The 15,273-nt window shown below is 46.7% G+C and overlaps 1 protein-coding gene across 1 annotated transcript; it reads left to right on the plus strand.

Moving 5' to 3' along the window:
* The first annotated feature begins 5,260 nt into the window (after window positions 1-5,260).
* Window positions 5,261-15,243, plus strand: GNL2 (G protein nucleolar 2). Its single transcript, XM_056509359.1, has 16 exons — window positions 5,261-5,405; window positions 5,493-5,577; window positions 6,498-6,592; window positions 7,508-7,647; window positions 8,835-9,019; window positions 9,280-9,346; window positions 10,418-10,576; window positions 11,103-11,216; window positions 11,361-11,489; window positions 11,821-11,925; window positions 12,013-12,171; window positions 12,318-12,434; window positions 12,758-13,194; window positions 13,825-13,904; window positions 14,579-14,673; window positions 15,063-15,243. The coding sequence occupies exons 1-16, from the start codon at window positions 5,342-5,344 to the stop codon at window positions 15,210-15,212; spliced, it is 2,181 nt and encodes a 726-aa protein (XP_056365334.1). The 5' UTR covers window positions 5,261-5,341; the 3' UTR covers window positions 15,213-15,243.
* Window positions 15,244-15,273: the final 30 nt, after the last annotated feature.

Here is a 15,273-nt window from a genome sequence, read left to right on the forward strand (position 1 = left end):
ATGGCTCACAGAGATGTGCCTGGGTGGAGCAGGGATGTGCTGCTGGAGCTCCAACTCCCCTGGTGGGGCGAAGGGCAGGGGAAATCTCACCCCAGACTAACCCTGGTGAATCCAATCTTCACTGTACTCGCTTCCATAGCACCCTCTGCTCTGTGGTTTTGGAGGGCAGAGCGAGCCAACAGGCGTGGAGAGAGCTCCCTGTCCACCCGAGGGGTCACCTGCCCACACCCACAGCCCTGCCTGTCTCCTGTGCCTCATGCTGCCCACTGAAGACTCAGCTGTGGCACAGGACCTGACTCCCTTCCCCAGCCACCACAGGGCTGCCTTGGCTCGCTGCAGGACCTGGAGGCTGCACAGTTGTTTTGGCTCCTGAGCTGCACCAAACCCTCCGTGACTGCTCTGCTGACAGAAAAACCTTTCAGCCTATCGTCCACTTTGTGTTAAGTAAACAAGAAGCTGTTACATCTTTGAAAGGGGATTCCATTCCAGCACAATGATAAATGACCAGCATACCAAGCAGGGGGAGAAAGAGGTTCTTAAAAATCATCCTTTAAGTTGTTTAGGGATCATGTTCATATGATTTCTGAAACCTTCCAGCGGAATGATCCAACCTTGCTCTATTTTCTAGCCTGTGAGAGAAGTATTTTCTTCGTGCCATGGCATTGCTCACAAGCAGAACCATTTTCCCTTCCACTTTTACCAGCACCCACCAGTGAGCCATTGGCACTCGCTGTGCCTCCCTCCTGGTGCCGTGTCCCCACCGAGTTCTCAGTGAAGATTAAGAGAATGCATTAGCAAAGTTTTCTGCATGAGGCTCTGGTAATGACTTGATTCCCTACAGTAACTCCTGGCACTATTAGCACAACTATTTCAAAACTAAATTGCATGTAATAAATCAAAAGAACCTATTTTAGAGAACTCTAGGGATTATTAGAAAAACTGACAAACTTCTTTCTGTTGTAGCCTTTCCCCTACTTTCTTCCTTTTTTCAGAGCAAAATGGGAAGAAAAAGGGACAAAGGCAACAGGAAGTTTAAGATGCATATTAAGAATATCCAAGATTTTTCAGGAAGGGTGATTTTAAAATTAAATTGTTTTAGAGCAATTAGGAGAAAAAGTATAAAAAATAAATCCAATTTCTTTTCTTTTTTTTTTTTTTTTTTTTTTTTTTTTTTGAGTCAGCTCAAGAATTGTGCTTACTTCCACTCCTAGAGAGCTGGTTCAGTTATGAATTTAGGAACATTTTGCTTTTGACCAACATGAACTGCACACTGAGCTCTCCAGTCCAAGCTGAGATGTCCTTAGCTGGGTGATGTCACCTCAATTCACACACATGTGAATGCTCTCTTTCCATGCACTAAATAACCATGTTGTGGTATTGTCTCCATGGCATCACTGTAAAATACATGTCTTTAAACAAATAAATCAATAAATGGGTTTGCTGAACCAGCTTCATTTGTTTATTCACCAAAACTGGAATCAAACCCAACTAATCAAAAATGTCCACAGACATAGTGAGCCTTTCCTGAGAGCCTTCTGCCTCCCCCTGAGAGCCAAAGGAGCCAATGGATCATGGATGGGAACATCACTGCTCTGACTCCTGCAAGCATTCCTATGCTGTGCTTTTATCAGCTTGATGCTGAACTGGAGAACAACTGCTGGATGCACAGACAGAGATCCTTTGTCAGGAACACCACTGCATAGGAAACAGCTTCATTTTCCCTGCTGAAAAACCTGTGTTATTCACTGGATGGAATTCTGTCAACTCAGAATCTGCAGGATGGTTTCCTCATCCTACAATACATCCCATGCCATGGAGGGAGCAAAGGGCCTGGAATAAAGGACAGCTTGCAGTCGTGGGTTTGGAACTGTTTAATTTCTCTCTTATTTGGAACCTAAAGCACATGAATGTCACCAAAACCAAATTGGTTCTATCACATTCTTAACCCTCTCTGGGTAATATAAATCTGTATTTTTCATCATCTACAGTCAATGAACTGTGTGCACACACACTCCTCAGACAGTAATTCACTGACTTTCCACCCCCAGAGAGGTGGAGGTAATGTATATACTCCTTAGCCCATGTTTATGTTTAAATGATTTCTCTCTCAGGAGAAATCTTAGCTTTGATTAAAGGAAACAAAGTAGGATAGTGAAACAGGTTATCTCCAAAACTTGTTTGGATTACATAGTGTGAGAACACTAAAAGGGATAATTCAGATATGTATTTACAGATTTTATGAAGTCAGTAGACTTCACAGAGAGAGATGATAGGTATCACATTTAAAACATCTATATTAAAATTACAGAAATACCAGTGTATTTAATCAGTCACCATAAATAAATCACCTTGATGGCATTAATGCCCACGGTAATACATCACAACCAACTGAATGCCAAACCATAGTTTGGATGGAGCTACTTGCTGGAATTTCCAGATTTTTGAAGAACATGAGAAGAGGCAGCCAGGAAGGTTGTGTATTGTTATTTACAGCCTGAGGTAAAGCACTGGTTTGGAGGCACTGACAGGGCCTCAGCAGCCACAGCCCCTCCTGTGCCACAGGAGCCCAGTCCATAAGAGCAGAAGTTACTTTCCATGACTGTTCAAATCAAACCACAGCAAAACATTCCTATTTAACTGGTTTAGCTTCCAGAGTGCTGGTGGGTGCCAGATCCACGGTGCTGGCAGAGGCTCCCAGAGTGAAGCCCAGGGCTCTGCAGCCTGCACAGCCCCAAGGGCTCAACCCCACTGGCACAGCTCAGCCTGGGCTCTCAAAGTCCTCTCACACCTTTTTTTGCCTTTTTTCTTGACTTCAGTTTTCTCCTCCCTCCCAAATTCCCCTGTTGCTTTCAGTCACCATTTTGGGAGCTCCATATCCAAGGCAACAATCTAGGATCACTTTGTTTTTCCTGATCAAGAGCTGTCACACCTGGAGCCTTTTGCCAAGGAGCCCAAGCTCCTGCTCATCCCAGGATCCTTGGGAAGCCATGCCTGAGCAACTGAGCTGGGACAGCTGCTGTGGTGATAAACAGCCTACAATATCTTCTGCTGTGATTGTGAAAATGAGCTACAAAATCCACTTGCACCCTTGTGCTCTGCAGGGAACTGCTGCAATAGAGAGAGATGGCTGATGCTGCTTTATCCTGTTAAATAAAACAGAGGAGCTCAATCACCACACTGAGAAAGAGCTCTGAGTGCAAGTCTGGTCTTGTTCTGAACTCTTGGAACTCTACTTTTCCTTCACTTAATTGACAAAATCTGTAGATCATACGAGGAAGACAGTCCCTGCCAAAAATCCAACATCACTAGTTTTTAATAACACAATGGGAATGACCCCCTCAGAACATATGTAATTATGGGAATGAGTCATTCCCATGGCATCACGTAACCACATTCACTGGGATTTCACAAAGATGAGGCCACATAAAACTCAAAATTGTTTCATTTCAGCCCTGGTCAGGGCAGTGTGCTGAGGAGCTGAGGCTACATGGCAGAGACAATGGACAATGATCTCTGTTCCTGTTGTCCTGGCTGCTTGTGGCACACACAGTGTCCTGCTGCAGCCAATGGTAACAGCACGAGAAAAATCCAAAGATTGAAATGGGGGGATGCATCAACAGCAAAGGAAAGGCTGTGAGTCACAGAGCAAGAAAAACATCAGTTTAGTGGAGCAAAATGTCTGACTTGCACGTTATCAGACACACAAAAGCAGCTGCAGCCTCAGGGATGCTGCAAGTTCAACACAAACTGCTGGTCCCAGTGATGGAATTTGGGTCAGGGAATATGTGAGGGTGAGGAAAGTGCTGCAGGAAGATGCCAGTTTGAATGTATTATCAGTAGGATCTTTTCTTATGACAGAAAATCCAGGCTCTTAGCCCACCCCAAAGGTGGGGTGAGGCATGGCTGGGTAAATGCTTCCAACTGGGAATTCAGCACCCAACTCTGGGGCATCCCCAAGACAAGTTCTCCCTGCCACAACCTCCTGCCCAAAGCTGGCTGGGGCTGTGACTTTCTGGCTGCACCCCAAGATCTCTTGCTAACAATAAAGAGGGAGTTTTCTTAAAAAAAAAGGAAGAAAGACTTGGGGAGAGCAGAGCAAAAGTATTACTCAACTATTTAGTCTACAATTTTGAAAATCAAAAGGCTCTTCTGACAGATTGATATCGACTCTAATAGAAAACACACTTGTCCCGGGAAAACTCTTCTACATGAGCCTCGAGTCTGATAGCTTAAACAATTATCTACAATTTGGAATTGATTTTTTTATGCCCACATCAATGTGTACTTTTTCAATGCCCAAGGCACAGATAATTCTATTAAGAGAAAAACCAGAACGTGTAGGCTTAAGCCAAACAGCCTCCAACTCCAGACTCAGTCTTACAAAACATGTCCCAAGGCCTGACTCATCGTGGCTCCCTTTGTGCAGCAGGGACTCTACACCTCACAGCAAAACGCTGAAAATCATTAAAAGAAGAAAATTCCAGCAGCTCTGTTATTGTTCTGGGTTTAAAGGAGCATTAGCAGCAGAAAGACATTGCACTGGCTGGGAACGCTCTGCTGCTAATGAGTGTTTAGAAGGATGGGCCAGAGCTGTGTTTTAGGCAAGTATCCCCCAAGGTGCTGAGCTTGGCCCCGGCCCAAGCTCTGCTATCAATTAACACGGTTTCAGTTCAGCTTTCTTCATTTCCCCAAGGTGAGGAGCTTTCAAATCGCTCTTACAATCTGGCAGGAACTGAATGTGGGCTCAGCTTTGGACACAGAACTCGCACAGATTTGATTTGTTAGCGCACCATCCGTGCAGTTCTTTACACGCACATAAAAACACTCAGTGCTGTTATTGCTAAGTTTTAAAATTCTTTGCCAGGAAGGCAGAAAGAACAGCCCCGTACGCCTGTAAACACCCACCAGCACTGCCCTGTGCTGCAGTCTCTGCTGCCGCAGTGTCCCACCAGCAGCCCCCATCCATCAGCGAGACGCATTTCCATTATGTGTCAGCGAACAAACACCATTCCCAAACAATGGGGGCACCCGTGCCAGCGCCCCCGCCGGGCTCCGAACCTCCCCGCAGCCCGGGGCCGGAGCCGGGCAGACCGCGGCGCTCCGGGGCGGGCATTGGCAGGGAGCACGGGGGGACACGGGGGACACGGGGGACACGAGTGACTCCCGGGGCCGGGCCGGGCCGAGCCCACGCGTTGCCAAGGCAACAGCGCCCGGAGATGCCGACTGCGCCTGCGCCGCCGCGCGGGGGTTCCCGGAAGTGCGTCAGACGCCGCCGCGCGCCGGAAGTGCCGCGCGCGTGTCCCGAGCGCTGAGGGCCTGTCCCGCCACACGCACCGGCACCATGGTGAAACCGCGCTACAAGGGCCGCTGCTCCATCAACCCCTCCCGCGCCAGCACCAACCCCGGTACGGCGGGACCGCGGCCCGGGATGGGTGGGATCGGAGCGGAGCGGTGCGGAGCGGAGCGAGGCTGATGTTCTCTTGTCTCCGCAGATCGCATCGGGGGCGAGGGAGGGAACAACATGCGGGACCGAGCGACCATCCGGCGCCTCAACATGTACCGGCAAAAGGAGCGCAGGTGAGCGCGGCCCGGCCCTGCCCGCGGGGGAGCTGCGTCCGGTTCCCGGTACCGACCGCGCCGGGGACAGGCGGCAAAACGCCTCGGTACTGGCACGGGGTGGCTCCATCGTGTGCTCTGTGACCCGTGAGCTGGGGAGCCTTATCCCAAACCTGATCCCGAGCCTGATGCCAAACCTGATCCCAAACCTGATCCCGAGCCTGATGCCAAACCTGATCCCAAACCTGATCCCGAGCTCTCAGCAGCCCAGCCGTGTACCAGGGATACAGCTGGGAAACACTTGATGTGTCTATGTGGAGTGTCACGAGACCCAAAGCACACAGAATTCCCGAATTTCCCACAGCAGCATAGCTCAGAACTCCCCCCGAAGAGCCTCAGCTCCCCTCAGCACCTTCACGGAGGGTCCCCCTGCTCCCCCCGTGCCACACTCAGGGATTGCTGGCAGGGGAGCAGCACCCACCTTGTCTGTGCCATGGCACTTCTGAGAATCCTATTTCACATCAGCCAAATTTCCCACTGTTTGGAGAGCAGATGGGGAGGAGGGATTTAGAAATATTGCTGAATTCAAACCAGGTCTCATGAATCCTGTGTGGGTGAGTCCTGCAGAGCTGGTTAAAAGGCTTCATGAGAGAACACAGTGGGATTTGCTGGAACATGGTACTTGATGCCTTTTGCAGCCCCCTGAGCCCTTCCTGGGCTGACACAAGCAGCTGCAGGGAGGGTCTGGCCAAGCTGGAGACCAGGGGCTGTGACTGCTGCTCAGGGTTGGATTAACTCACCCTCATGGAATGTGCAGCAGTACCAGCTGCAGGTGAAGGGTCTCTCTGTATTTTGTGTCTCTGCTTCTGGCCTGATACACAGAAAGGCTGGAGGGCTCAGTGCTGCCCCTCTGCACTGACATGTCTTCATTTGTCCTTTAGGAACAAACATGGCAAAGTGATCAAACCTCTGCAGTATCAGTCAACTGTGGCACCAGGCACTGTTGCAAGAGTGGAACCAAATATTAAATGGTTTGGTGAGTTTTGCCCAACTTCCAGACTCAGCAAGCTTCAAAACTATTGAACTTTGTGTGTTGAAGGTGCTTTTTTCAGAATGGTGATCAGAGCTGTGTGGGACAGGTGCTGGAAAGGAAGGTGAGGGACCCCTGCTGTTGTTGGTATCTTGTGGGGCTACCTAAAAACAGAGGCCAGACAAAACTAAGGGAATAAAAACTAAGGGAATAAAAAGGGAAATTGAAAGGACTTCAAGTACATTTTGGGCAGACGAAGCCTCCCCAGGGGCTACACCCAAAATGGACAAAGGGTCACAAGTTTTCATATTTTTATAAGTTTGGTCAATTTGCATATTGGGGGTTAATCTTCCAATTAGAACTTCAGGTAATGAAGTCATTTACCCCAAGTTTGCTCCCCCCCAACTCACTTTTGTTTCCATCTCTCAGGCCTGAGGCAGTGAGGTGTCCTTAATTCCCAGCCTGGAGAGGAATTGTTGAGTCTGCCCAAAATGGGAGAGCAGCAGCTCACACTGGATATGGAGTTTGGAGTTACACACTAAAGAATTACAGGATTAAAACTAGATGAAGAATATAAAAGCTAAAATCCTAAGGCATCAATGTCACCCCTTGCCTGTACCTGTGCTTGGGGGCTTTGCTTTCCACACTCTCCCCTAAGGGTGGTTATTTGGCTCCTGTGGCTTTTCCCCATGGTTTGCCCATGTGTAAGTTAAGTTTCCTAGAGATACTTTTAAAATTTCCCATAGATGGTGGGAAAGAAAGGGATTGGCTGCCTATTTGGGCTTGGTCTCAAGTAAAACCCTTTGGGTTTGTCACTGGTATTTTTGTTCCTAGATGGGAAGTTCATGTTTTATTAGTGACCCCAGCTGGAGCAGTTAAGATAAGGAATGGCCAGGTGTGATGTTTGTTTTTTACACTCAGGAAATACTCGTGTGATCAAGCAATCATCTCTCCAGAAATTCCAGGAGGAGATGGAGACAGTGATGAAGGATCCTTACAGGGTGATCATGAAGCAGAAGAAGCTGCCCATGTCCCTTTTCCACGACCGGATCAAACCACACGTGGGTATCACTCTGTGCAGGTGTGTGCACAGTGATTTACCTGTGAGCAGTTGTGCTGTCTCTGCTCAGCCTGGGGAAATACTGGTTCTGGAAGCCTTGGGAGGGGCAGCTGTAGTGGATTCCTTGGGGGAAGGATGATTCTGATTGCCTGTCACTGTGGGTGTCAAGTGTGAGGGCAAAGAAGGATATATTATTTAATAAAAATTCTCATTTTCCAATAGGAAATTAACCCAAAAATTCTTTTCTGTGAGGGTGGGGAGGCCTGGCACAGGCTGTCCAGAGAAGCTGTGGCTGCCCCATCCCTGGAAGTGTCCAAGGCCAAGCTGGACAGGGCATGGAGCAGCCTGGGATAGTGGAAGGGGACAGGGTGTGGAACAAGATGGGCTTTGAGGGCCCTTCCAGCCCAAAGCCTTCTCTGATTCTATATTATGGTCTGATTTCTGATAGCTTAGTGTGCCAGCTGATGTTCTACTGCCTCTAACACCTCCTGGCCCTTTCTTGAGGCTGCTTCACCATGCAGACACTCAAGTGATGAATTTGAGCTCAAATATGATGAATTTGAACTAAAATACTTTTATCCTGTGTCAGAAATTCTTGTTCATTCAGCCTTCATTTCTAGTACATCAAGTTTTAGTTATTGCCATTTTTTAAATCATTGTTTTGGATTATTGGTAGCTGTTTTGTCATATGGAAACTTTCTAAGTTCATGTCATAAGAATGTTATTTAAATTAGGGAAGAAGTTCTGTTAAAACGTGCATTATAAAAACAAATTGCTGCTCTCAGCAATGGATTGTTTGCTGTTCCAAGTTCACTGCAAGCTTTAAAATCTGCAGTTTTGGTTGTAATTATTCCTGACAAAAATCTGAGAATTTGGCAAGATTTGTGTTCATGTTAGAAAAACAAGAAATGATCAAAGATAGCAGCTGAATTTTCATCACGGTGGTTGTAATTGCATTTGACACCATTTATGGTGGAAGAACTGAAGCATGGTTTGTTGGTGAGTGCAGAATGTTTTGTTGCTTGTTAAGTATCCACTCTTGTGTTTCTCAAAAACTCAAACATCATTAGGGAAGTGCCTGTCACTTGTTACAGAGCTTGGGGCTCCTTCCCTGCGTGTCAGGAGAGATGGCAAAAAACAACCCAGTGCTTGGGGTTTGTTGTTTTAAACCAACCTGTTTTTCCTCAGACCTCCAGAGTTCACATTCTTGACACAGAAACATTTGAAACCACGTTTGGCCCCAAATCACAGAGGAAAAGACCAACTCTGTCTGCAAGTGATGTGCAGTCTCTAGTGGAGAATGCTGAGGCCTCGTCTGAGTCTTATGACCAGGGCAAGGACCGAGACCTGGTGACAGAGGACACTGGTGTAAGGTGACTGGAAAGGAAAAATGATTCATTGTTTACATGGATGAAAAGCCAGCCTTGTTTTTAAATAAGTATCTGGTACCTCTATCAATGCTGTTATTGTGTGAGGAGGAAGGAAAAAGACATTAGTTGAATTTGGGATTTTGGCTAAATACCAGGTGTAACTTGGGCTTTGTCCCCCTTTTGTCTGTAAATGGCTTAAAAGAAGAGAAGAAGATCCTGACCCTGTGTCTGTGGTTGCTGATGTTTCTGGTGATGTCTTCTAGGGATGAAGCACAAGAGGAAATCTTTAAGAAAGGACAGTCCAAAAGAATCTGGGGTGAGCTCTACAAGGTAAATGGCACTTGGAATTTGCAGCAGTCACATCTGTCAGCCCTTACCCAATTAGGGGCTTCAGCACAGCATTGAAATCCTGTAACAATGAGAAAAACTCAAAAAGAGTAGATTTTCATTTCCAAATCTCTGCCTGACTGAGGTTGATTCTTAAGCTCTTGTCCTAGAGGAAAAAAAATTGTTAAAATACTTGATGTAGAAGAAGAGTGGCAGAGTGAAGGTATAAATTTCTCTTGGATTCCTGGGTCTTCACCACAAGTAAAAGAGTCATGTTCCCTTAAGTTCCTTTAGGGTAAAAACATCTGGCGTGGTGATGGGGTCATCTTGGGAGAGCTCTGACTCTCAGTTCTCCATGAGCCACCATCACTGCCAGAGAAATGGAGACTGAGTGAATTGGGGTGGCATGAACAGTTTGTGTGCTCTCAGTGACTCTTAGGTGTGAAATTGCTTGACTTTTTCCTCTGAATTTCTGAATGTTGCTTAAAACCTTTTCATTTGGATCTAAAAGCATTGGGAATGGTTGAGCAAAACAGATTTCAGTAAGAGGCTGCCAAAACTGCAGGAAAAAGCTGTGAAACAAATTTACTTGGCTTGAAGCAAGTCATAAAATGACAGCTCCCTGCTGTAGCTGCTTCATGGACTAACAGCAGGTTCCTGCTTGGTTGTGTGTTTCATATTGGTCCAGAAAACATCCTTTATACCCTGATCCATTATGAAATGGTAGAAAGGAGTTGTTGCTGAATGGATGAGGAACAGTGGGGGTTTGTGTGCTGCAGCACTTTATTTTCCCATTTGGATGTAGTGTTTTCTTTTTCTGGTGCATAAGAACAGGTAAAAGTTGTTCAGCTGTCCTGGCTGAATTTGGAGGGGATTTAGGAGAGGAGAGAGTAGAGCATCAATGGATGTTAGTCTGAACTTCACTAGTCTGTGGGGAAATAGCACTTTGTGAAAGATAAAAGGTTTTTAAATTAATGATGTAGTTTCAAATATGACTAGTTTTCATTTGGGAGGCACAGATACCTTGCTTTCTGCAAAACCCTTTACTTCTGTGTGAATTTTTTTATTTTTCAGGTGATTGACTCATCAGATGTTGTTGTTCAAGTTCTGGATGCCCGGGATCCCATAGGCACTCGCTCCCCTCATGTGGAATCCTACCTTAAAAAGGAGAAACACTGGAAACATCTCATTTTTGTCCTGAACAAATGTGATCTCGTTCCTACCTGGGCCACAGTAAGCACAGTCCTGCCTGTTATTCTTCTTTGTTCCTGTGCTGTAGCTCTGTGCCAGTCCCCATGCTGCTCTGGAAGGCTGTACTGCAGCTGGGGCACTGGGAGTTCTCTGCTTGCCTGCAGTAAAAGTAACAATTACCATGTAAATCTGGCCAAGTTTGGCCAAGTTGAGCAACACACGCCAGCCACAAATTCCCTACTTCCTCTGTCTGGATTTAACAGTTCAGCTGTTGTCTCCAGAGTGTGCTAAATGTTAGTCTGCCTAGGATCCATATCCACCCCAGCTGGTTTGCTTTATGTCATTAAACTAATGAGTTTTAGCTAGCAGTGAAGGCGTTTTTGGGAAATTGTTTGTCTTTTATACAAACAATACTCAGGGCTTTTAGCTGTTGGGTTGGGGAAGTGCATCAAAGGTTCTTCCCTAGCAATGTTCATGGCTGATTTCAGTTTTGAGCCCAGTGACACTCTGAGCACAGAGTGTCACTGTCCAGCCTGGGTCTCTAACCCAGTCCCTTTTGCCTCTCCAGAAGCGCTGGGTTGCTGTCCTGTCCCAGGAGTATCCAACACTGGCTTTCCATGCCAGCCTCACAAACCCATTTGGCAAAGGTGCATTCATACAGCTCCTAAGGCAGTTTGGAAAGGTACAAAACAATTTTGGGGATCTGTGGTTGATTGGGGGTTTACTGTGTGTGGTCTTGTGCTCTGTTAGCATTTGGGGTTCAGGACTGCAGTGTTAGTTCTGTCCCTCACTCCAAGATGTAAAAGGATGTGTTATTTCTCACCAGTTACATTCTGACAAGAAGCAGATCAGTGTGGGGTTCATTGGTTACCCCAATGTTGGCAAGAGCTCAGTGATCAATACCCTACGGTCCAAGAAGGTCTGCAGCGTGGCCCCCATTGCAGGGGAAACAAAGGTAGGAACATGCCTGTTAAAGATACAAATGAGTTCATGTGAAATCAGCCCAATGACCTAGTCAGGTTCTGCACGGACCTGCACAGGTTGTGTGACACTCAGGAGGGGCTCATGGCCAGCCCCTGCTCTGAGGCACTGCTCTGGCAGCATTCCCAAATTCCCACTCTGCGGTACTGCAGGGCTGGGATGGGAATGCTCAGCTGTCCTCACTCCCTGTCTGTGCTCTGCTCATCCAGATGCTGGGTCAGGCTGTGTTTCCCTGACTCTGGTCTTCAAGAGTGAAACAAGGGCTGTGTGGAAGGTGCTGATGGGGCACTGCTGATCTCTTCCAGGTGTGGCAGTACATCACCTTGATGCGGCGGATTTTCCTCATCGACTGCCCTGGGGTGGTTTATCCATCAGGAGACTCAGAGACAGACATTGTGCTGAAGGGAGTGGTATGTGTCTGCACTGGGTGCTGGAAGGCTTTGCTTGTTGTCATTCTGATGGTCTCAGAGGGTTGATCCTCTGCTGTGTTTTTTCAGGTTCAAGTTGAAAAGATTAAGAGCCCCCAGGACCATATTGGTGCTGTGCTGGAAAGAGCCAAAGCAGAGTACATCAGGAAGACTTACAAAATTGATTCCTGGACAGATGCAGAAGACTTCCTGGAGAAACTTGCTGCTAGGACTGGAAAACTGCTAAAGGTCCAACAGCCTCCTGCATTTGTGGGCTGGAAGAGCATGTGTCCTGTTGTGAACATGGGAACTGGCAATGTTTCTGTTGCTCACAGGACATAGGAGGGATGTGTGCCCTGCAAACATGGACATAAACTGTTCCTGTTGTTTCTCAGGGTGGTGAGCCTGACTTGCAGACTGTGAGCAAGATGGTTCTCAATGACTGGCAGAGGGGGAGAATCCCTTTCTTTGTGAAGCCACCAAATGCAGAACCAGGTCAGCCTGGTCCCCAGGTAAGAATGTGATGCTTGTGCCTCCTCTTCCCACATTCTTGATTTTCTTAATGCTATTCACTGCTGCTTTTCCCAGAGTGCCATGAGACTTGGGCAGTGCATGTCCTGGGCTCTGCCCAAGCATAGTCCTTCAGATAACACCTGAATTTGGTGAGGCCCAGGTAGCAGTGCTCTTTACAGAGATGTCTGAGTCATTACTGACTACCAGAAATGTCAGGAATCATGTTGTCATCTTAGGCTCTTTCTGACAGGAGAAAATGGAAGTTATTGCTGGAGATGGTGGGACAGACTTTGGGATTAATGTATCCTCCTCTTCCTTGCAGCCTCCTGTGTTGGAAGAATCTGTGACATCCAGCCAAAATAATACTGAGGAGAAGGTCTCTGAGTTGGTGGCATCAGATGTGGAGCCAGCAGAGGAGGGGAACAGCACAAACACTGAAATCAGGCAGCTCATGTCCCACGTTCGGCAGAACTTTGGCAGGATTAATGTGGCACCTCAGTTCTCAGAAGAAGACCTGGTTCCTGTGGATGTGCCAGGTTTTGATGACACAGACAATGATTCCTCTGGAGAGGAGGAGCAGGAGGAGGAGGAAAAAGAAGAGAATGAGCAACATCAGGATCTGGGAGAGGAGGAATTGCAGGTGGCTGCACCAGGTGCCCAGGAGAGCTCTAAAGCCGTTCTTAAGGCTTTGGAGGACAAGATTGCAAAATACAAAAAATTTTTGGATAAAGCCAAGGCCAAGAGATTCTCAGCAATAAGGTGCCTGAATCTGTCCAATACATTGCAGGGGGGAAAGGATTGATGAGGCTCTGCTGTAGTTTGACTCCATTTCTGACTTGATTGACAAGTTCCCCCATGCTCCCACACACAAGTTACCACAGCTTATCTGACTTAGCTATAAGGGTTGGAAATTGGATGAAGTTTTTGAAAGATTATTTCAAGAGCTGCTATTTACCAGCAAATTAAAAATGTTCTCACTTTTGGAAAGCTGCCTCTTAAACTATGGGTTAGAGTTCCCATTATCTTGGTTTTCTGGGCAGCAATACTGCATCCTTGGATCTCTCCTTGATGTTGGGTAATGCCAAGGCTGGATATGCCTGGGTCTTTGTGCATGTGCAGTGAATCCTGGCCCTCACAGCAGGCCCAGTTTTAGCAAAGCTCACCCACTAGCCTTGGGAGGACTGAGATTTCAAGGTTTAAGTGCTACATTTTCTCTCATGTGGTGCACAAGCACAGTAACTCCGGCAGAAAGGGTATTGCAGTATTCTGGTGCAAAGACTGGCTTTGATGCTGACAGGGGGTTGATATCTGCTGGAGTCTGATGGCTTCTCAGAGGTGGTCACTGTTTGTGTAACAACACTATTTTATTGCTGGTTTTATCTTCCATAGAATCCCCAAGGGACTGAGTGACAAAGTGTTTGCAAAATCCATGCAGAAGGCTGAAGAACCCAAAGAAACTGAAGACAGAGGTAAAACAAGATTAGTAGATGTTCTTAATCTACATTTGGGAATCCTATGAGCCAGAGAAAAAGATGGTGTTAAGGGGAGCAGCATCCACTTGATCCTGTGTGCAAGTTCTTTTCCCCTAAAACTACTTAAATCTCCCTTTAGCTGCCCCAAGGGCTGCTGCTACCCTGGTGTTGCCTTCCTGTAGAGCAGCTGTGTGATGGGAGATGTCCCTCTGACACGTGAGGGAGGATACAGGGAAGGCAAATGTTGAGTTCCAGCAGCCTGGGCTCTGGGCAGGCTACAGCCAGAGCAGCTCCCTAGGGTGTTACAGGAAGGAGTGGATGGATTTGGGATGTTATAAAAGCAGAGATACTTCAGGCTATTGGTTTTTACTGCAGCTTCAGTTGTTGTAGTCAGTTTGAGTAAAGGCACAATCAGGTAGGAGAGCCCTGTCCTGACAGGACTGTGGAATTCTCCTGGACTTGAATGGTGCTGAAGCAACCTGCTTCTTGAGAGCAGTTTTCACAGTAATAGCTGTGATTCTCTTGTGAGCAACATTCATGTTTTGGTAGAAGCTCTTAAATACAGCCAAGGGAATGTGTTGCTCAAGGAGTTGAGATGGTAACAGCCTGAAGTTCTTCAAACAAATGAGTGTTCTGGAAGATACCAAGTGCATGATTTCTGCTGTCCACAGGCAGCACAGAGAAGAAAAGGAAGAGGAAAGATGAGGAAGATGATGATGATGACCAGTTGGATAAACAGCCTTGTAAGAAACTCACATCCAAAGAAGTAAGTGTGCTTTCCTATAATACCACTGAATGGGAAAATAAGCTGGCTTTTTTATCCTTGGTGATATCACTAAAGAGCTTTGAGACTTTGGGCATGGACAGAAGGGGAATGAAAACTGAATTCTGTTATGAATGTTCTGTGACAACTTCTGTCATCCCCCCTCTTACATGACTATGCACACAGATTGCATCTTGATCTTTCTGTAAAGACTGAAGTGGAGCTTACTCTCATAAGAGCAGGGGGGTGGGTTCTGTATGGAGTCAGTACATTTTGTTTGAAATTATTTCTTTTACTTAAGGCCTGTGGAATGCAGAGTGAGCAGCATTGGAGAGTTGCAGACACTGAGGCTCTGGATGCTGGGGCTGTGCTAATGTGTTTTGTGTTTGCAGAGGAGACGAGCCGAGAGGCAGCAGCGCTCCAAGAAAGTCGGAGTCCGGTATTATGAAACTCACAACGTGAAAAATAAGAATAAGAACAAGAAAAAAACTGGCTTGGAGGGACAAAGATCAAAGCACAAAAAATACAAACATAAGCAATAGCTGCTTATTCTATTAAATTTTACATAAAACAGCTCTAGTATGTGGCGGCTTTTTTTACTAT

This window comes from Oenanthe melanoleuca, chromosome 23 (genome assembly GCF_029582105.1).
Source record: "Oenanthe melanoleuca isolate GR-GAL-2019-014 chromosome 23, OMel1.0, whole genome shotgun sequence".
In the NCBI taxonomy this organism is placed as follows: domain Eukaryota; kingdom Metazoa; phylum Chordata; class Aves; order Passeriformes; family Muscicapidae; genus Oenanthe; species Oenanthe melanoleuca.